The sequence below is a fragment of the Pipistrellus hanaki genome (assembly GCF_964339955.1).
Source record: "Pipistrellus hanaki genome assembly, chromosome: 3".
NCBI classification, from domain to species: Eukaryota; Metazoa; Chordata; class Mammalia; order Chiroptera; family Vespertilionidae; genus Pipistrellus; species Pipistrellus hanaki.
The window spans coordinates 152,794,668-152,817,043 of NC_140505.1; the positions used below are offsets into that span (position 1 = coordinate 152,794,668).

Below are 22,376 nucleotides of genomic sequence, written 5' to 3' on the forward strand. Positions count from 1 at the left end.
AGCCAAGACATTCAAAGTCTGTCTTGTGAAAAATATTTGCAGAAGACTCCCTTGAATAAAGAGCTGTGTTTAGGAAAATCAATTTGGCAAAAGTCTATAGTATAGACTAGAGGAGAAGACATCTTCTAGTATTTTGTATATAATACAGTATTTAAAACATAATGAAAATTAGGAAGTAGCAAGCAACAACAAAAAGACAGAAACCTGAGAAAAGTTGTAGAGGAAGAATGTAAGATTCCCTTATAAAAATAAATTAAATGTCATGTTAGTCTTTTCAAGTTTAGTTCAAACATCTTAAGAGCCTGACATTCAAACTATTACAGTCTGATGATACCAAATTACCATTATAGCACTTTTGGTACTTCCACACACATAGCACTATACTGCTTTCTGAGGCAGAGAACCGGCCAAATTCATTTCTGTATTGCTCTTAACACCTTGACAAAGCACTGTGGGAACTCAGGGTATATAAGGTGGGGCAAAAGTAGGTTTACAGTTGTTCGTATAGAAAATAATATAGAAATTAATAATAATAAAAGAGTAAACTTACATTTTGCATACTTAACAACTGTAAACCTACTCTCCCACACCTCCGTATTTGTTGAATAAAAAATATCAACAACAAATGAATGTAATGACTTCATCTTATCCTTTTTAATAGATATTTCATGGTTGCCAATGAGGAGGGTCCCTGTGTTTTTTGTTTGTTTGTTTGTTTTTGTTTTTATCCTCCTATAGACCTTAACTCTGCCTCTGTGCTTTCTGCACATGCCGTTTCCTTGGTCTGGAATGATGACCTTTTTGTTTACTGTAAGATCTTCAAAGAAAATGCATCTGGGAGTCTACTTTTTTCTGCCCAATCATAAGCTATTATCCAGTATAATTTAAAGTCACAGTTACAATGTAGTATTTAATGCTTATTGTCTTAATATTGAAATACTGCTGTTCTGCCAAACTACATCCTAAGTTCTCAGAGAACAAGACTGTGAAACCTGATTTCCTTTGCTTTGTAGGTTCCTAATAAACATCAAGTGAGTGCTTTTGATTGACATCTCTCCACTTCACTTTCTCTTTTAAAAGCATCATCAGGCGGTGATATAAACTGTGCTCATATTAAAAAGAGGTTAATGATAGTATACTCCCAGGAATGAGTATGAGGACCAATTTCCAGGGCATTCATTAGTGGTATAAAGATGAAGTGAATAAAAAGTGGCAAAATAATTTGTTGAGGATGATGAATAACAAGGTTAGCCACTATTAGAGAGGATTCTAGGTACCTATTGAAAATAATTAGGAAACCTAATGGCAGACCCAATGAACAAAAGCAGAAAAAGGTACATGGAAAGAAATCATTGACTCATAGGTGCTGATAGATTTATAATTAGTTTTGGTTGTTTAGAAAGGTAAGTCTTAAAATCATCACACACAATGTCAGAAAGAACACTCAATGTATACTCTTAAACTCTTAAACAAGAAGTGAAGAATTATGTAAAAATATGTAAAAGTGCATTGCATAGTATTCTTTCTGATATTTTTTTTAATTAAATTTCTCTCAAAAGATAGCTAAAATTGCAGTTATCCATTCCAGGACACTGTAAGGACTAGAAAGCAACATGTAACACCAAGGGACAGTTTAAAGGGTATATAGTTGCCCTGGCCAGTGTGGCACAGTTGGCTGGGTGTTATCCTATGTATTACTACAGTTGGTTGGGTGTCATCCTATGTACCAAAACGTTGCTGGTTTGATTCCTGGTTAGGGTACATGCCTGGTTGTATGTAAGAGGCAACCGATGCATGTTCTGCTCTCCCATGGAAGTTTCTCCCTCTCCCTTCCTCTCTCTCTAAAAAGAAGGAAAAAAAAAGAAGAAAAAAAAAACTTTAAAAAAAAGTTTATAGTTAACTAGGATATCAAGAAGCAGGATTTGTCCATAACCATGGGAAAAGCTGATATCTAGCTCCTTGAAATAAAATTTCATGAATCATGCTATACAAGTGCTTGAAGTGGTAAAATAATCCCCTTTCTGAAACATATGCATTTGGTGTACCCACTAACTTCCTTCCTGAAATGGGATGGCTCTTTGAATCAATCAAGGTCATGTTTAAAACCTTACAAAATAGATTCAAATTTGGGGAGTTTGTTTTTCTGGCACTGATAAATATCGTCTCTTTAGAAGCACTGATTTTAAATTGACTGGGCCCTCCTTCTTCACAATGCAAACAATGTTTGGGGGGGTTGATTCTATTAGTCACAGAAATGTTAAGGTAAATTATTTTGCTACAAATTTTAAATCTCATTTCCTTAGGTCCAGTATATATTATTATGAAATTCGTAAAATCATGAATATGACTGACTCCACCATTATAAAGACCAAAATCAAGTAAAAGGATTTTAGAATGGAATGTTAATCTGCAAACAGGGAATTTTTAATACACTATTTGTAGTATGCTCAATGAAATGTGGAATATAGAAGAGGTGTCACCCAGGGTGGTAGGTGAATTCAGTGGGAAGACTAAGACATTTTCCTCCTCCAGAACCTAGCTGTGCTCACCAGGAAGTAGGCTCATGATAACTAGCAGACACACTGAGCTAGAAATGTAAAGCTATAATACACAGTCTAGATCAAAAAACCCTCTAAAGAACTGGTTATACTAAATAGAAAGTTCTTAAATTTATTATTTTGACCAGATGTTTTTCTGTATTATTATTACAGAGGGTTCTTTTTAATATATATTTAAAGCTTCATTTTGTATTGCTTCTTTTTAGTAATATTAAATATGTTCTCAGAACTTTATTTGTAGATTGAAAAATACCAAGATATATTTCCCAACTTAATTAATAGCTTCATAATATTTCTGTAAATAGATATTAGAGCAAAAGCAATTATTTGTCACCTGTTATGATTTATATATATATATTTATATATTTTAACATGGAGAAAGGTTAGAGGAAAGTGTTTTCAGAATAACCTTTGTTTGAATCTTTATTTTATTAATGGCAGTTAATTTATAGATTGCTGATAAGTTATTTGAACAGAATAAAAATAGATTACTTAAATGAATTTTAATTATTATATTGCATAATTGAGAAGAAAACAGTTTTCCCTCTAAACAACTTTTGTTGTTATTGGATTGTTTATGAAATGTCTAAATTTTTTTGGGGGGGGGAAACATTCAATTAACTTATTAATTCAGTGATATTTATTGAACACTTGTTATGTGCCAGGCATTTTTCTAAACATTTTATATATATTAAGGAACAAAATGGCCAAAAATTCCTACCCACATTCTTGTGAAAAAGAACCAAACAACATGTAAATTACATGATATATTAGAAGGTAATAAGTTCTATAGAAAATAATAGTGCAAAATAAAGAGATTGGTGGGTCTAAATGGGAGAGGGGGTAGCACTGTAATTTCAAAAATGACAGTCAGTATAGAGTTTGCTGAGATGTTTTGGAACATCTTGAAGAGCTGGGAGGTGGGCAGCAGAGTGCCTGGGAGAGCTCTCCATGCAAAGGCCCTGAGGCTAGAACTTGCCTCTTGTGTTCCAACTGCAGCCAGGAGGCCAGTGGCTGTACCAGAGAGAATAAGACAGAGAATGCTGGGAGAAAAATCAGAATGGTAACAGAAGCTGAAACATTTGAGCTAAAACATTTTTGACTTTTACTCTGAGTAAAATGAGAAGCCACTAAGGGTTTTTATTCAAAGGGGTGGCATGATCTGACCTATGCTTTGAAAAAATAATTCTGTTGTTTTAAGAATGAATCTTGACAGAGGCACAAGGATAGAAATAGAAAGGCCATTCCATGGCTATATAATCCAGACCACAGGTAATGGTAAATGAGACCAGGAAGGTGGTATTAATGATGGTGAAAACTGGCTGGATTCAGGATCTATTTTGAAGGTAGAACAAACAATATCTTTTTTTAAAATATAATTTTATTGACCTCAGAGAGGAAAGGAGAGGGAGGGGAATAGAAACATAATGAGAAAGAATCATTGATTAGCTGCCTCCTGTATGCCCTTTATACACACACACACACACACACACACACACACACACACCACTGGGGAATTGAGCCTGCAACCCTGGCATGTGCCCTGACTGGAAATCAAACTGTGACCTCCTCGTTCATAGGTCCACACTCAACCATTGAACCACTCTGGCTGGACTAAACAGAATTCTTTGACAGATTAGCTGAGGCATATGAGTAAAATGAGGGGAGTCAAGGAAGACTCAGAGACTCTGGCCTAAGCAGCTGGAAAGACCAAGTTGAGATAGACAAGATTGTAAATCGGGTGAGTGGGAGATCTATTTCTGTTGAGTTTCAGAATTCTATTAGAAATCAAAGTGGAGAATTTGAGTAGGCAACTGGATAATACTTGAATTCTGGAGAGAATCTGTGATACTTATATAAATTTGGGTTACAGCTAGTGTCCAAAAACAGGAGATATCATCAAAGAGGTGATAGTGGACTAAAAAAAAAAGAGAGAGAGAGAGAAACCAGAGATGAATTTCTTTTTTTAAAAAAAATATATTTTATTGATTTTTTTACAGAGAGGGAAGGAGAGGGATAAAGAGCTAGAAATATCAATGAGAGAGAAACATCAACCAGCTGCCTCCTGCACAACCCCCATCGCAGATGTGCCCACAACCAATGTACATGCCCTTGACCGGAATCGAACCTGGGACCCTTGAGTCCGCAGGCCGACGCTCTATCCACTGAGCCAAACCAGTTTTGGCCAGGGATGAATTTCTGAGGGACTCTAGTGTTAAGACACAAGGAACACACAGTAGAATGAGAAGTAGAGATGCATGAAGTAGGAGGGAAGCCAGTAGGAAATAACCCAGAAGCCAAGCGAAGAGAGTGAACAACCAGGAGTGACTCCTCTCTTCCCAGCTTGGTTGAGGACTGTGGATTGACCTGTGAGTTTAGTCACATGGAGGAGACATGGGTGACGTTCTCAAGATCAGTTATGCCGGAGTTAGGATGTGAAAAGCTAACTAGAGTAAGTTTAAATAGAATGGGAAGAGAGAAACTGGGTGGTGAACATACCATCCTTAACTCTTTCAAGGAATTTGCTGAAATGTGTTAGAGAAACAGAACAGTACAGAGAGAAAAAGTGAGGTGAATAGAAGGTTCCTTTGAGATAGGAGAAATAAGGGTATGCTGTTATACTTATGACAACAATCTAATAAAAAGAGAGAATTATGCAGGAATTGGAGAGGAGCATTCTTGAAGATAACATGAGAGAAAATGGGAATTAGTCTACTACAAGTGGAGAGATTGACTTTAGTTAGGAGCATTGGTGGTTAATTTAATATCAACTAGAAGGCAAAATATATGGGTACAGATTCAGATAGGAGTGTTGATGAGGTATTGTGAGTCTGGAAAGTTTCTGTTCTTTGCCTCAGTTTTCTTAGTGAAGTGCAAAGTCTGGTCATCAGTGGAGACTGGGACTGAGGAAGAAGTTGACCAATGTGTAAAAAAAGGTGGGAAAGTGAAATAGCCTTCTTGAGATCTAGGAGATTTAAGAAAGAGAATGGATTGCTGTGCAGCATTAGGGTCAACATGAGAAATGTGGTCTTGAATTTAAAGTGAAACCGTGAGAGTTGTTTTATGTTTTACTCCAGTCAGATTCACTTGCACACGTGCAGGTGTAGCAATGATGGGAAATTGAATTTAACTGGTGCTGTGGTTTTACTCTAGAACTAAGAAAGTAGAGAGCAATAAGGGAATTTGGGATGTGTGCGAAGAGTGGCTTTAATGACTAATCGTGGGATTGAAACTGGGTAAAAGGGGAAAATTATATTAAGGAATACGTGATTATGAAATGGTAGTAAGATCTATGGATTGGAGGTTCTATTGAGTTGGAAGAGTTGAATAAGTTGGAGTAGAAGAGATGAGATGTTACCAGAGAGAGGCAAGCATCAAGTAATATTGACTATAGCTACTTTCAGGTGTTCAGATAAGATGGGGAAAGTTTTTCCTTCACCGTCTGTGAAAGTACTTGGGTGGTGCTTTCCTAGATTTGAAGGGTAAGAATGGGATCAGAAATAATCAAATGGCCTACACTTGGATTGGTTGAATATTTGTGTGACACTAAATAGCCACTTATCTCTGTCATTCCAAAAAAAAGAAGAGAAGAAAAAGCAAGCAAGACGATCTGTGTTGTCATGGTAATAGTTTAACATTGTAATAATTAAAGCTTTTCTTAGCTGACTAGCTCAACTGTGACTTCGAATATGCACTATTTACCCTGTAATTAGGGCACTGGCTTACTAGAACAAAAATGTTACTACCCTGATTCTTGTTAGAAAGGAGCTCTTTACAGCTCTACAATTATATTCTGAAGCATAAAAAAGAAATTACTGATTTTTAGGGAGAAGGGTAGAAGATTAAAATTTAATTATATTGAAAAGTATAAGTGAGTGTGAAGTTAGGGAACCAATCTATAAAAAAATGAGGAATTAATTTTTAGGGGGTTTCTTTTTTGCTCACAAAAAATAAAAATTGGTGCATAAGTGAAAGTGATTTTTGATAGAAATATTAGATTATTTAATAAAATATTCAAAATCTAGTAGGGACATTGAATATTTAAACTGGATTATACCAAGCACTTTTAAGAATTCACAATAATATGAACTTCCTATATGCCTTTTTACATTCTTATTTCATATGTACTCTCTGATGGTTCCTTGACACTAATTTAGTCTCTGATTTTGATCTAGTATATCTCAAGGTCAAAATATATTTAATAGTATTATTAATGCATTTAAATGGGATCAATCTGTGTAGCAGATTTTTTCAAGCTTAATCCAATAAAGATAGATATAGGTACAGGTATAGATAGATATAGATGATATAGATAGATATAAACATAGATACAGATATATGCAGAAATTAAAATATTGGGTCTTAAACTCAGTATCATTTTAATTAGGAGCTAATTTCCTCATAAGAATAATCTTACTATATTTCTTTACATAGAAATAATATTTTCATATCTTAGTTTCCAAAGTATAATACAACATAATTACCTTACAAATTTCTTTTTGGTACTTAGTGTTTTAAAATATGTTATTTCATATAAAATAAAAACTACAAAAACTGTAGAATTAATAGGAATTTTGTATATGTAATTATCATAACTTAGAAATTAAACATCTTTGCTTTCTTTCAATTTGTGGTAACTAGCCAAAAATATTTAAAACATCTAAAAAAAACTCAAAATTATTTTAACCAAGTAAACTTTGTACTTTATTGGATTAAGTAATGTCATATTTCATGTGTAAGTAGAAAAACTTAATAGAACATATACTATAAATATTGTTAATTATTTTATTCCAGTGGCCTGGTGCATGAATTTGTGCACATTGAAAGGAAACTAATTAGAAGAAATATTTTAATATCACTATTTGCCCTTTCTCTATAATAGAAGTGTCAGCCAAATTCACAATCAACAATGACAAATCAAAACACACAGATGCGATTGGCACTAACAAGAGTTTTATATATATCATGCATACATGAGTCAACTTAGCCTTTTATATTTATACTAGAGACCCAATGCAAAGATTCGTACACTGGTGGGGTCCCTCAGCCTGGCCTATTCCCTCTCTCCAGCCGGGGATCAGGCTTAAACCAGAAGTCCGACATCCCCCAAGGGATGTAGTAGTGCACGAAGTGACAGGTGGCTAGGGAGGAGCCTGAGCCCAGGCTGGGCACCACAGCGCTCCCACTCAGCCAAGCCCCGCTGCTCCTGCTCCCACCACCACTCAGTAAGCTCGCTGACCCCCACTGAGGAGCACACTGACCACCAGGGGCAGCTCCTGTGTTTAGCATCTGCCCCCTGTCGGTCAGTGCACATTATAACTTCTGGTTAAATGGTTGACCGGTCTAACAGTTGCCATGCTGTTCAGGGTTTTATATCTATAGATAGAATAAACTTGCTTAACTATACCTGCTTTCTGATGTAGCTAAACTTTTTCCAGCCCAGGAAGCACCCAAGTTCTCTTCCAGATAATTGTTAGCAACACAGCAATAAATATCAACATGAAGCAGATTATTATTGTAGATCATGCAGAGATAATAAAGGGTAAAATATTTAACTGCAGCAGTGTTTGACTATATTCTGCCCACTGAGAAAACCTGAAGTAATTTTCAAGGTCCACCATTTCTTCTTTCCAGTCCGGTCAAGCTTCTAAGCTTTCTAAATCTCCTTTTTCTGGCTAATGAAAAGAAAATAGGATTCCACTGAGTTTCCTATCTACTGACTCCAGGACTTAGGTTGAATTTGTTTCAATACAACTTAAGCATTTTTTATGGTGTTCAATTAATTGTTTGATATTTCAGTCCAGTTAGAGAAAATAAGCTAATTAAATGTAAGAGAGGGAACTTGAAACACCTCAGATTTTCATTTTTATTTTTTAAAAATCTACTTTATTAATATACATAATAATGAATATTAAATATTTAGACACATAAAATTATCAAAGAACCACAGAATGACAGAGAATCATAGAAATTAAATATTAGAAAACACTTAGAGCTCAAGCATCTCACCTGAGACAGAAATGCTTTTGTTCAACCTCTATCTTTCTACATTTCCTGTTTAGGAAAGTTTATTACCTCTCCATTCTAGACAGCTCTATATATCCTATCTAATAAAAGAGTAATATGAAAATTAACCATTACTCCGCTATACTCATAGGCTATGCCTACCAGCCAATCAGGAGCAAGTATGCAAATTAACCCAATCAAGAAGGCTGCAGCCACGGAGCAAGCAGGAGGCTTGGGTTTCCCCAGCAATGGAGAGAGCCAAGCTTTCCACACACCCTGGCTGGTCCAGGCCTCCACTCAAGGTTACAAATTTTCAATTATAGAAGATAAATAAATCCCAACAAACATGGCTGTAGCCACGGAGCAAGCAGGAGGCTTGGCTCTGCTCAAGGCTACAAAGTTTCAATCATGGATAAAGGTGATTCAAAGCATACAGTTTCCTAACATGAGTGACTGGTAAAAAATGTTAACACTATTGTCAAAGACTAGAATAGAGGCCTAGTTTGAGAGCAAATCAAGAAAATAATGAGTTTGCTTGAAATTGAGACAAAATTAGGACATCCATTTAGAACTCTCTCTTGGAGATAATAGAGAATGGAACTGGAAATGCATGTATCTGAGATATATCTAGATAACCATCAGATTCAAGATAATAATTGTAGTCTAAGAACTGATTAGTTTAATGGACAGATAAGGAAAGAAAAGAACAAAAGACCTGGGACCAAGTTTTGAGGATGCTCACTCCAGAAATCAGGGAGGAAGTATAAGAGTAGCAGATCTTAATGTCAATCACATTTACAAGACACTAGTAAGACTGTAGAGCTAATGTTCTGGAAATCTTGACTAGGTGAAACTATAAGAAAATCAGTTTGAATTTTAAAAACTTGATTATGTTATTATGTCTTAAATTCTAAAAGTCTACACTTTTTTAATCCTTAGAATTTCTAAAGCCCACTCCCTGTTGAAAAAAGGAAAATGTACTTATTTGGGCTGTCACAACTTTTTAAAAGTAAATATGCTTTTTAAAAGTAAATAGTCATTTAGTTATCTTAAGTATTAGAAATAATTAACACTCTATAAGAAAATTAGGACTAACATTTTTTATTTTAATGCTCCAGTCACTGAAACATGGAATCCATGAGACATAAATATCCAGATGAAAAGAAACCAGCCATCCGTATGATGTTTCTACACAATGTTTACATTTAGATATGCCCAGATAATTGATGATTCATAGTATTTTGTGAAATAATGAATTCGGTTGGTAATTGCGTTTCTTTACAACTAAAATTACAAAATTTCAAAGGTCATAAATATTTGCATTTTTGTGTTTCCAGTGTTTCTATAATTTTAGGAGACCTTTCCTTTGAATTATTGCACTTCTGGTTTTTCGTGTGTGTGTGTGTGTGTGTGTGTGTGTGTGTGTGTGTTTTATTGATATAAATATAATGCTTCCATTTTCATGGAGGTGGGGACAGTTTATATGCTACTATTAGATATTGTCACCAATAGTCTGCCTAAATGGTCTTGTGTGTATGTTTGTGTGTACAGCCACAGTTCTTTCAAGAGACATCTACCACGGCAAATGCACGTGTCCAGTGTTGATTTCAGTATAGGCACAGAACCCGTTTTACAAAGAGGAGAAACAACAACCAGCATTGGGAGGATAAAACCAGAGCTCTACAAACAGAAATCAGTCGACTCCGAGGGCAACAGGAAAGAAGATGTCAAAACCTGTGGGAAACTTAACTTTACCCTCCAGTATGATTATGAAAATGAACTTCTGGTTGTTAAACTCATCAAAGCTTTAGATCTCCCTGCTAAAGACTTCACAGGAACGTCTGACCCGTATGTGAAGATGTATCTTCTCCCAGATAGGAAAAAGAAATTCCAGACCCGCGTGCACAGAAAGACTTTAAATCCTCAATTTGACGAAACTTTTCAATTTCCTGTAGCATATGATCAAATAAGCAACCGAAAACTGCACTTCAGTGTATATGACTTTGACAGATTTTCTAGACATGACATGATTGGAGAAGTGATTCTTGAAAATTTGTTTGATATCTCTGATCTCTCCAGAGAAGCCACAGTATGGAGAGATATCCATTGGGCTACCGCAGTAAGTAATAGTTCTAGTAATATATTGCTTTTTATTTGACCTGCAGTGGTATATAAAACAAAGAATTACCAAGCTTATTGAAATAAGTTTACAAAGTTGTGGAATTTATGTGCAAAGAACCTGCAAAGGTAGGACTTGATTACATGTAAGTAAAAATTCAGGCATCTAACAGTACAAACTAGTAGCTTACATTAGTGATTGGATAAATCTTTAAAAAATGTTCTTATAAGTTACTAAAAATAATAGTTTTTCTAAGAATACCAAAACACCAATCAGAAAGAATATATGCACCCCTCTGTTTATAGCAGGTCTATTTACAATAGCTAAGATCTGGAAACAGCCCAAGTGCTCATTGAGGAATGGATAAAAAAGCATATTCCATAAGCCATGGAATACTGTTTAGCACTAAAAAAGAAGGATTTCACCCTTTGAGATAGCATGGAGGGACCTGGAAAGTATTATGCTAAGTAAAATAAGTCAGTCAGACAAAGTCAAGTATCACATGATCTCACATGTGAAATCTAATGAACAAAATAAGCTGACTAAAAGAATAAATCCAGAGACATAGAAGCAGGGAACAGACTGATGAATTTCAGAAGGAAGAGGGGAGGTAGGGGGTAAGAAGAGATTAACCAAAGAATTTATATGCATATATGCATAACCCATGGACACAGACAATAGTACAATGAAGACCTGAGGGAATGCAGGGTGGAGAGGTCATTGGATTTTTTAAATGGGTCATCTATAATACTTTCAATAATAATGATACATTTTAAAAAATAAACATAAATAAAATAAAATATTTATTTGTCACCTATTCTCATTACTTATTTACCTCATAGTTAATATTGATGTATTTCCTCAGATGAAGCCTAAAATGTATTTTGGTAATATTTTGAATGGTCTTTGTTTGGTTTAAAACAGCCCATTTCTTCAGAAGCATTTTTAGAATAGATACAATTATAGTATTAGAAATGCTGAATGGTCAACAAGTGATTTTGTACATTAGAAGTTTTTACTACAAAATGCCTTTTCTGATTACAAAATAACTTCAATTTGAAAAAAAACAGAGTTAAAGTACTCTATAATGCTATCAATCTATACTAATAAAAGGATAATATGCTAATATCTTCATATTTTAAATCTTTGACTTGATTCTTGTGATCCTCTAGTCTGCTGTTGGAATTCTGTATATTATTATTTATTTCAGACAGTGTATGCTTCATTTCTAGTTGGTGCTTTTTTATATCCTCGAAGGACTCACTAAATTTATCGGTGGTTTCTAGAAGATTCTTGAATAACCTTATAACTGTGGTTTTAAACTCTATATCCAGTAGTTTGCTTTCCTCCATTTCTTTCATTTGTGACCTGTTTCTTTGTCTCTGCATTTTGGCTGCTTCCCTGTGTTGATAGAGTGGCTTTGTGTGCTAGGTGTCTTATAGGGCCCAGTGGTGGACACTCTTGGTGCTCCCCTTTGTGAGCTGTGTTCACAGTCTTGTTGTAGTTAAGCCTTGATTGTTGTTGGTATCACTGGGAGGAACTGACCTCCAGGCCAATTGGCTATGAGGATCAGTTGTGTCTATGATGGGAGAACTGTGCTCGAGACACCCTTTTGGGGCAGGACTTGCTTCAGTAGGGCTTTGGTGCTCACTGAGTCTGCCCCTTGAGAGTGTCCCTTATGGATCTGAGGAGTTGTAATCTGATGGTCCCACTCTGACCATTGGGTACACTGGCTCTTGGATCTCTCAGGAAGCACAAATTTAGCTCTGCCTGAGGCCACCCAGCAGGAACTACAGAAAGATCTGCAGATTCCATTTCTTTGTTTGTGGTTTGGAGGTGCCCGGATGAGGCCCAGCTGTGAAGCAATGCAAGCTGCTGTGGAGCCTTGGGCCTTCTTTTGGAAGTTCTGGGGCTCTCTGACCCAGCTGCAGTTTGTTAGGTAATTTTAGATTGCAAAGGGCCAGGCCATTCATATGCAAAAGCCTCTGAGCACAGCTGGAGTGGGGTTCTAAATTGGGTGGGGCGGGTCTCAGGGAATCAATAGGGTAGAGCAAACAGCAATGGCTAACCTTCAGCCCTGCCCTAAGAAGCCCCCAGGTCTCAATATTCTGCGGTAATCTCTGCAAGCACCTCAGAGAGAAAACTGCCCTCGTGTTCAGACCTGAGGCCAGACAGTCCAGTGCCCTTCCCCCCTCGCTCCTGTATGAGTCTGGGTTCCTAGAGTCTCGCCCAGAACTGGAGTTCAGAGTAGTCGGGAGCTTGTGATTTCCTCCTGATTGAAAAAGACAACCGTGACCTCAATTGCCAGTACTTTCCATGCGTACTCCGTACCTCCGTACCTCTGCACTTTATTTCTGCACCCCCTTCTGAGTCTCAGTGTGCTTTTCTCTTTCCTTCTAGTTGTAGAATCTCCACTCAGCCACCCTTCCTGTGGTTCTGGATGATGTCCGTGTCAAAAATTCTATCAAATTGAAACAAAAGTTATACATTTTATATTCACAATTTCTTTACTAATAAATTATTTTTTACAAGAAGTGTTTATTTTTATTTTTTTTTAATTTTATTGTTTAAGACTTTAAGGTATTACAAATAGTAGTACATATATCTCCTTTTTTCCCCATTGACCTCCACCCCCACCCCTGCCTCCCCTACCTTCCTGCACTTGCCCTCACTCCCCCACCCAGTGTATTGCCTCTGTTGGTTGTGCTTACATGCATGCATACAAGTCCTTCGGTTGATCTCTTACCTACCCAACCCTCCCCCACCTTCCCACTGTAGTTTGACAGTCTGTTCGATGCTTCTTTGCTTCTGTCTATTTTGGTTCAGCAGCTTATAATGTTCTTTATTATCCATAAATGAGTAAAATCACTGACTGGCTTATTTCACTTAGCATATTGCTCTCCAGTTCTATCCATGCTTAATCAGAACTAAGCATATTTAAAACTTAAATTTGTGCCACCAGATTTACACTTAATTCAAAACTGATGCCATACTTTTTAAATAAATACAGAATTAAGTAAGCACAGTGTGATATTTTGATTCAGTGAAAGAATGTCATCAGAACTTAGTAGTGAAAGCTAACCATATTTTAATCATGATATTTGTTGTTGTTTATAAAGCAGGATGTTTTTTTTTTCATATTATTTGTATCTACATAATTTACAATCTAAATTTCTTCATTGTTCTACCTCTAAAGATTATAGTTGCCATCTGGTTCCTCCCTCCACATGCCTCTCTCTCTCTCTTTTCTCTCTCTCTCTCTCTCTCTCTCTCTCTCTCTCTCTCTCTCATTAAAGCAGTGTAGCCTATATGGCTTTGAGCATGTTACTAAATCTCTCTAAGTTGTAATTATTTTATCTGTGCAATGGGAATTATGACAAGGCAAGAAGGCCAACCATATTTGTTAAATAAACTAAATAAGACACGCCCTTAGCACAGAGCCAGACATTTGTAAATTCTCACTGTATGTTAACTGCAAAGTATTAGTAGAATGATATCTCAGGATATGTTTTAGGTTGTTGATGTAGCTTACATTTTAAGTAGGAAAGTATATCTTGGTGCTAAAAATGGCCGTCCTATTACTAGAGAAAGAGCTACCTGTAGGTTGTGTTTTTCTACTTGGGTCAGAAGGTTTTGTGTGAGAAGTAATTTAAATCTTTTTAGTTACTGTATGCTGTAACTCTGTGACTCATGTCGCCTAGCATGCCCTTGATTTGACTCTTCCCTTTCCACTAAGCACTTCCTCCTCTGTGTTCCTTCACCAGTCTGTACATGCTCTTACAAAGTGCACCTTTAAAACCTCAGGAGCTAAGGATGCTGGGTATCTTCTGTGTGCCTTTTAGGCTCACTCTCCACTGTTCTCTTCCCTGTTTGGTGCCACAGAGGCTGCCTTATTTGGTGCCAAGATTCTCTGCCCTCTTCAGAGATGTGAGGTCAGGAGGAGAATGACATTTGGATATGTATTCTCTTCAGATCTTCCTCTGTGAGATTACCCCGGGCTGGTACGTCCTTCACCTGAGGTAGTTCTTCTCAGAGTAGACTTTTCGCTTGAATCCAGGTAACTGTCCTCTCCCTTGCCCTTTCAGACTTAGGGGTCCTTACAGCCTCTCCTGTCACCAGCCTCAGGACAGTTGCACCAACTCTTGTTTACTTCTCCCTGCTCACATCTCTGTAAAGGGTCCCTTGGTTAGGTCCCAAGGAGTTACTCTAATCCAGTGTTTTTCAACCTTTTTTGGGCAAAGGCACACTTGTTTCATGAAAAAAATCACGAGGCACACCACCATTAGAAAATGTTAAAAAATTTAACTCTGTGCCTATATTGACTATATATAAAGTAATTCTCTTGAATAGGAATCAAATAAACACAAAGAAAGTATTTTATAATTACTTTATTATGAAATGTTAAGTAAACAAAATAGTGAAAAATTATAAAATTCTTGTCTTGTCTGCACCTACGGCACACCAGGCAACATCTCGCGGCACACTAGTGTGCCGCGGAACAGTGGTTGAAAAACGCTGCTCTAATCTGTGCATGTCTTCTGCTCCCTCCTGGATCCCTGACTAATAACCTGAAAAAAGAAAAATATTCCTGATTACAATCAGGTTAACTTCCTTTAACCACCTAGGATGGTGCCATGTAACTGTGATACTCTGTGTGTTTATTACCTTGGGAGACGCCAAATTAATTCCTTAAAATCTTGATATCAAGACAAGTCTTTTCTTCCACCATAGAAAGTGAGAGGGAGCCATGACCATTGCTAAACCCTCCTAATCTTCATGACACAGAAAATTTCAAATGAAGTCTTTAAACTGGAAAGTCACATTTCATCAGAATTTTTAAAAAGCTGGAATTCCTGTCGTTCAAACTTTAGACTTCAGTCAAGAATAAGACATTATTTATTTAGAACAACCTGGAAAAATATTTTACATTAATTTTATAGGATTTAAAACACAGATTTATCTATTCGTTGTCTTACTTTAGAAATTTAAAATAAAAATTTCAGTGCTACTTCTAAAATAATATACCTGACCCTTCTTTTTAAGTAGAATCTACTGAATAATTTAACCTTTTCTTAATAGTGGTGATCTTTAGCACCAGTAACCATTACAATACATTTTACAGGCAAGCTTTTATTTCTGTTGATTGCTCTTCTATTACACTGTTTTATCTCCACTAAAAAGGTACATGTTTCCTGCATTCTTTACATCTCCAATTTGTTGCTTTTGGATTGTACAATAAAACACCTAAATTGGGAGACTTGTGTATAAATAAAATAAATAAATCTTAAACAATGCCCTGAGATCTTGTTCTCAGAATAAAGTGCATGAGATTTGTAACAGGTCAGGAGTGTTTTCATATTAACTTAAAAGTTCATGGATATGAGCTGAGTAGAATTTTTGAGAAGTCTTAATGTCTAGATCATATGAGCATATTATAGAACTGGTAGAGTTCAAGTGTGATCATTCCATTTTATAGTTTTAAAAATCACTTAAATTCACTCAGATGATTAAAAAAAAACAAAAAACTAGGCTCTAAACCTTTAACTCTTAGTTCAGTGTTATTTGCCTTGACTTATATAAAAATATTACCATGCTAAAAAGAGTTGGAAAGGATTGACTATTTTAACATGAAAGTTCAACTTTTAACTTACAGAATTGAAATCACAGAATACTTAATATAGTTTTAATTAAATAAAATGTTAATGATAGGACAACATATATATACATGATCTTTACAACTTACAATCTTATAAAATCCATCTTAACAATTTTTATCTAAATTCATGGATAACTAAGCAATAATTCTGAGCATCATTCAAACAAGCGGTAGTATATCAGTGTTACTTCAGGAAATTTGTAGGCAATGTTTTTTCTCTTAAATGTAATTAGTGAAAACCGTATAATTGGGAAATAACTGGATCATTTGCATCTTGCAGTATTTTACAACTTAGAGGCTGTAGGATAAAAGGAGAAGCTTTTTAGCCCCACATTGTTTTAATAATATATGATGTGTTGCAACTTTTAGGAGTTTAGTATATTTCTAAAGGTACTGTTGAGCTAACCTATCTCTCTTGCATGTAACTAGTTTAGTCATTAATTATTAACATGCAACAGTGAAAAGAATATGCAGTTCAATTATAAGTGTGAATGTTCAAAATATTCTCCTCCATAATTGAAGGCATTAAACAGTTTCCTGTAAATCAGGTCACTGATTTTCTAATTTCTAAAAAATTTTCATCTGCTAGCTTTGACATCTAAGATGATAAAAACAATTTTGTCTCCTTCTCTGACTGGTAACATTTTGAAGCACTATTTCCATTAGGGAGGGTGCAGAAGGGAAGAGGAAACTCCAGAAAGTGAAGTGGGTGTTCTTTAACTAGAATCTTGGCTCTGCTGCCTTCTATCTCTCTGACTTGAGTAAGCTGCTTAGCATTTCTGAACTTGTTACTTCATCCATTAAAAAAATAGGTTTATAATAATATCAAATCCATATGATATCTTGAAGTAAACACAAAGTTTTTGTAAAATTTAAAGTTGCAAGTGTCATAATCTTGCACATAAAAAAAAACACTATTTGCTACCTAGTTGATTTCTAATAAACCCATTTCTTTCATGTCTTAAATATCTCACCCTAACATTTAAATTTTTTAAAAGTATACCCTGGTATATTTTTTAATGAGTGAGAGATATTTATTCTGTACTATTTTTAAAAAAATATATGTTATTGATTTTTTACAGAGAGGAAGGGAGAGAGATAGAGAGTTAGAACATCGATGAGAGAGAAACATTGATCAGCTGCCTCTTGCACACCCCTGACTGGGGATATGCCCACAACCAAGGTACATACCCTTGACTGGAATCGAACCTGGGACCCTTCAGTCTGAAGGCTGATGCTCTATCCACTGAGCCAAACTGGTTTCGGCTATTCTGTACTCTTTTAACTTAATCTTGAAATTGAATAAAATAGAACAATGTAAAAGATTATACCATGGCATATATTACATGAGGTCTTTCCATAAACTAAGTAAACCAAAGATCTTACTGACCGAACATCAATTTTATTGATGTTTTCGGGGGTGCTTTTAATTTTTTAAAACTGTGCGCAATCCCATACCCCATGGTAAATAAAGGGATGCTTTACAAATGTTGTAGGCACCTATCAAATACCAGACTATAGAAGAGCATAGATGGATAACAAAAGCAGAAAATTATGCCAAATAGATTGCTATCATACCAAGTAGACTGCAAATGTTTAACTTGTGACCTAGTTATATGGAGAGAAGCAATTGTTATGTCTTGCTCTTCCAGAGAAAATAATGGCTAAACAAACATTTGTAATAGAGGCTTGCTACCTGCTCTGTCCACTTGTAGAACAAGCCTGTGTTTTTTGTTTGTATTTTAGAAGAAGCATTTTAAGTTCATCAATTCAACCAACTTCTGTTTAGTTTTTCTATTTACCACCCACACTCCTGGATGTTACAGGACATAAAATGTCCCCATTCTCTGAGTCCTACTTTGTAAGAAAGAAGACATGTAATAACAAAGGAAATACATAATATGCCCAATGAATGCAAGTGCTTTAAGAAACATGAGGCAGAGTAGGGGATAGGATGTGGCAGTAAGGCCTAGATAGGGTGGTCAGATAAAGCCTCTGATAAGAGTGATAGCAGATGAGATCAGAAAGACAGCTGAGGGTCAGATTATTGAGAGGCCTTAGGACATGGAAAAAACTTTGAATTTTATTCTGAATGTCTCTGTAGATTATTCATGACTTTTGATCAGAAATTAGCGTAGTCTCATTATCAATAAACCCTGGCTACTAAGTGAAGAATAGACTTTGGGGAGCAGGAGTGAAGCCATGTGAACCAATTTAAGGTAGACTCGAGAATTGTGAAGCCAAGTTCATCCAGCCCAAGGTTATGTCCAGCAATACTGACAGGATTCTTTTCGTTAGGGATTTTGTAAAGGCACTTAAAAGCATCGAATGCTCCAAGGAGAGCTGTATACTAGTGCAGTTTATTACACTAGTTTCTATGCCCCTACCTATAAATAATGATTAAGGTTTGAGAATAAGCCTTCAGCCCCGCTCACCAAGAAGCTTAAAATATATTTTATCCAGCCAAAACTGGTTTGACTGAAAGGTCCCAGGTTCGATTCCAGTCAAGGGCATGTACATTGGTTGCGGGCACATCCCCAGTAGGGGGTGTGCAGGAGGCAGTTGATCAATGTTTCTCTCCCATCGGTGTTTCTAACTCTATCCCTCTCCCTTCCTCTCCAAAAAAGCAATAAAATATATTAAAAAAAGATATATTTTATCCAGTATGATAAAAGGGAAGAGTTCTCATCAGATTTGTGTCCTCAGGAAAGATTCTTTCCAAAAATCGGTTCTCTTTTTAAAACGCCGTGGGACAAATTGTTGGACTGTCCTGCCAAAAGCAGGTCGTCTGGTCATCTTATCTTATATCCTAGGTTGCTCTTGTCCTGGTGTCTGAATTGGGCTTTGCTTCAGGCCCCTTTCTGCTTCAGGCTCCTTATATCAAGGTAGTTATGAGACTTGATTTGCTAAATCAGGAAAGGTCTCAGCTCTATCTCTACAACCTGAGCACGTCCTGGCTGGCGGTGGCGAAGTCCACAGCGGTGTGGGATAGAATAAGAGCTAAACCATTTTGGCAGGCAGAGATATTTCCTGCTTGCACTGGAGCTGAAAATGGTCCTCCCACTGAGCAGCCACATGGCAGGATTAAATAGCATCCCTGGCAACAATTGCTCTGAGTTGCGGCTGTTAATCACTTAATGCTCCTTGGGGTTTGTAATTACCCGGTCTCTGACACTGCGGTGTTCTCTGCCCTTTTCTGCCCCGAGTTCAGAAAATTTCACCTGGATTGTGTACATGGCCAAGCACAATTCCTAATAGTATATGCTTAATGCAAAGGGCATCTCTCCTTCTTGCAGAAAAACAAGCAGGTCCTACTGAAGGGAACCTGGTAGCATTTTCTCTGTCTTCAAGTGGAGATGGCAGGAAAAAAAGCCATCAAGGGAAATGTGATAGAAAACTCCAGGAATCTAAGTTTCGTGAGAGAACCCTCCTTTGCCTCTTTCGGACCCCACCCTGATTGAACAGGATGAAATCTAATTTAATCAGAATCACGGGGAGAAGAAAGGGCAGGGAGGAAGTGCTGTGTGGAAACTGGAGTTCTTTGAAAGAAAAGGAGGGAAGCAGGCTAGAAAGTGAGGAAGGGTTAATTATGTTAAAATGTTAATTACACTTCCTAGTTGTATACCAAGGTAGGAAGCATATCAAACAGCTTCCTCCTTCTCCTGTGCCTCTCGGACTCACAAGACAGCTTCTGCTGCTGGGTTGGAGGAGGTGGTCAGATGTTCAAAGACAAAAAGCAATGTACACACCTGAGGGATACATTTGGCTCCGAAATGCCAATGTGCTATGGAATGACAGCACACAGTATGCCAAGTCACACTAGACCAGAGGCACCTGTGGAGAAATAAAGTTCAATAAAACTAATCGATAAGTATACTCTAACTTCAGCTCCCCAAACCATAAATATATGTCTTTAAATGGCTCAGAACTGTTATGACTGTTAGTGTATTGTAACTCTCAGGGCCACAATAGACAGACATGCCCTTGCACAACTCTCAGGGATCCCACTCACAAAGCCCACCACACCCACAAACAGTGTTGCAATTTGCTCACTTGTCCCCCTGCTTACTGAGTAGCCTTCACTCTTTGAGCAGCCATCCCTACTGCCATTGAAGTCATGATCAGACCTGATGCTTTTTCGATTTATTCATTCACTTCTTCATTCAATAAACTTTGTATTAAGCATCAACCTTATGCCAGTCAATAACCCCAGAAGAATTGCTTTAAATAAGAAAAAAAAAAGTAACGTTTGGATATCTACTATGTGTCAGGCAGCAAATGAAACCCATGACATACATTCTCTTTTTAGATTAGCCCTTTTAAATCTAAAGGCAACCTACCCAGGAAGTTGTTATTGGCTATGGAAATGCATCTCATCCTGACTGCAGAGAAAATCAGGGTTGACCTGAATAAGTGTTCTGAGGGGTCCTGAGAATACGGCCAGTGTGTTGCCATTTAAATTGTGGTCTGGCATTGCCAGAGCCTGTGGTCTCTGATTGCCTTCTGTTTCTTGCGGGACATTCCAACCCTCAAAGCCTCTTTATATGCATTTCCTTCTGTTTTTTAATTCCCTTTACCTTTCCTCATTCTTAAAGGTTCAGATTAAATGTCACGCATTTAATTACCCTGAAGTCCTCTGAGATCCTCATGGGACGAATCGGATACATTTTTTATCTCTGTTCCTATAATTAAAACCCAAGAATTTCTCTTAAAATCACTTGCAACAATGGATAAAAAAAAATCAACAAAAACAAACAAAAAAGAATGTACTGTAAAATTAAGCAGACATGTATTTTTGCTAGCTTGTTTCTTGATTTATTGCTTGATATCCTAAGAGGTTACATGACTTATTTAAATCACCTTATAAGGAGAAACATTTTGTCTTGATCATCAGTGTTCCCCCAATAACAAGAACATTGCCTGGCATTCTGGATGCTCTCAATAAGTACGAGTATGCTAATGAATGAAAAAAATGTTTAGAGACTGACATGGCATTTGATATCGCTAGAGGGAAGAGTTTTGGAGATGTGGAAACATCACGAGAAATTTGTAAGGTGAATGTAGAAAAACACATAGGGACCAGATTCTTAAGAACCACATGTGTAATGTGGAGGTGGGTGGACTCTATATTTCAGGCCCCGTGTTTCCAACACATATCAGAGATTAAAAAGCAACATCCTTGAGATTTTTAGCATGGCCAGGAGACAATATAAATGATAATCACATTCATTATCTTGTAAGGTCTTTCCTTATGATCCCCAACCAGATGAACCCGGATGCACTCTGCCTTAAGGACTGCATCCTCCTCAGCTAACAGTGCATCATCTGGAAATCAGGATGATACCCATTTTGTATGACTATCTGCTCTTGAACTTGAAATCAAGTTATTAGCACCAGTTGATCCTTTGTGGTCTTTCTGATGAAGCTACACCAATTCTTTAGCAAACAGGGCTTGAAAATGCATGTCCCTACATTCCTGAACATGCCTGAACTGTATATGCTAATTAATCTTCATTTTGCCAGTGCTTAAAATGAAAAACTTTTAGAACTAAAGATAAATTAGTTCATCTCTTTGAGCACCCTCATGCTACACCAAAAAAGCTGAGATCCAGTGAGGTTAAGCATTTTGCTCAAGGTTAAATGCCATAATCTTTTTTAGGCAAATGGGTGGTGTGCATCAGAGAGAAGTAAAAATGTTAGGGCCCTTTGAATCCAGTAGAACTTTCTGAGTCTGTATGTCACTCTAGCTTCATTTTATGAACAGGTGGATGAAGGACTAGAGTAATGTGATGAAGAATCTCATTTGCTCTAGTAACTCATTGTTTAACAGCATGTGGAAAACCATTCATTCTCTTGCCAACCAGGAAATGTAGAAGGCAGGCTGCATTTAGGGTGCTAAATGGATGTGATGGCTGCTGTCACCTTGGCAACCAACTGCTTGTTTAATGGTGTGTGTTTTTTCCCCCAATAAGTCTTAATGATTTTTACTTTCTAATATATCACTGAATTCAAACCTTTCTTCAGCCAGCATCTTCCC

The 22,376-nt window shown here is 36.7% G+C and overlaps 1 protein-coding gene and 1 long non-coding RNA gene across 2 annotated transcripts in view; one reads left to right on the plus strand and one right to left on the minus strand.

Annotated features, from left to right (window-relative positions):
- LOC311619475 overlaps positions 1 to 22,376 on the minus strand; it is a 375,387-nt gene that overhangs the window by 318,903 nt on the left and 34,108 nt on the right. The window lies entirely within an intron of this gene.
- The window catches only part of SYT10 (synaptotagmin 10), a gene marked incomplete at its 5' end in the record, with an annotated part of 58,910 nt that overhangs the window by 21,120 nt on the left and 15,414 nt on the right, over positions 1 to 22,376 (plus strand). The window contains one exon of the mRNA XM_084877879.1: positions 10,116 to 10,683. Coding sequence (XP_084734005.1) covers positions 10,116 to 10,683 — 568 coding nt within the window. The remainder of the gene's footprint in view (positions 1 to 10,115; positions 10,684 to 22,376) is intronic.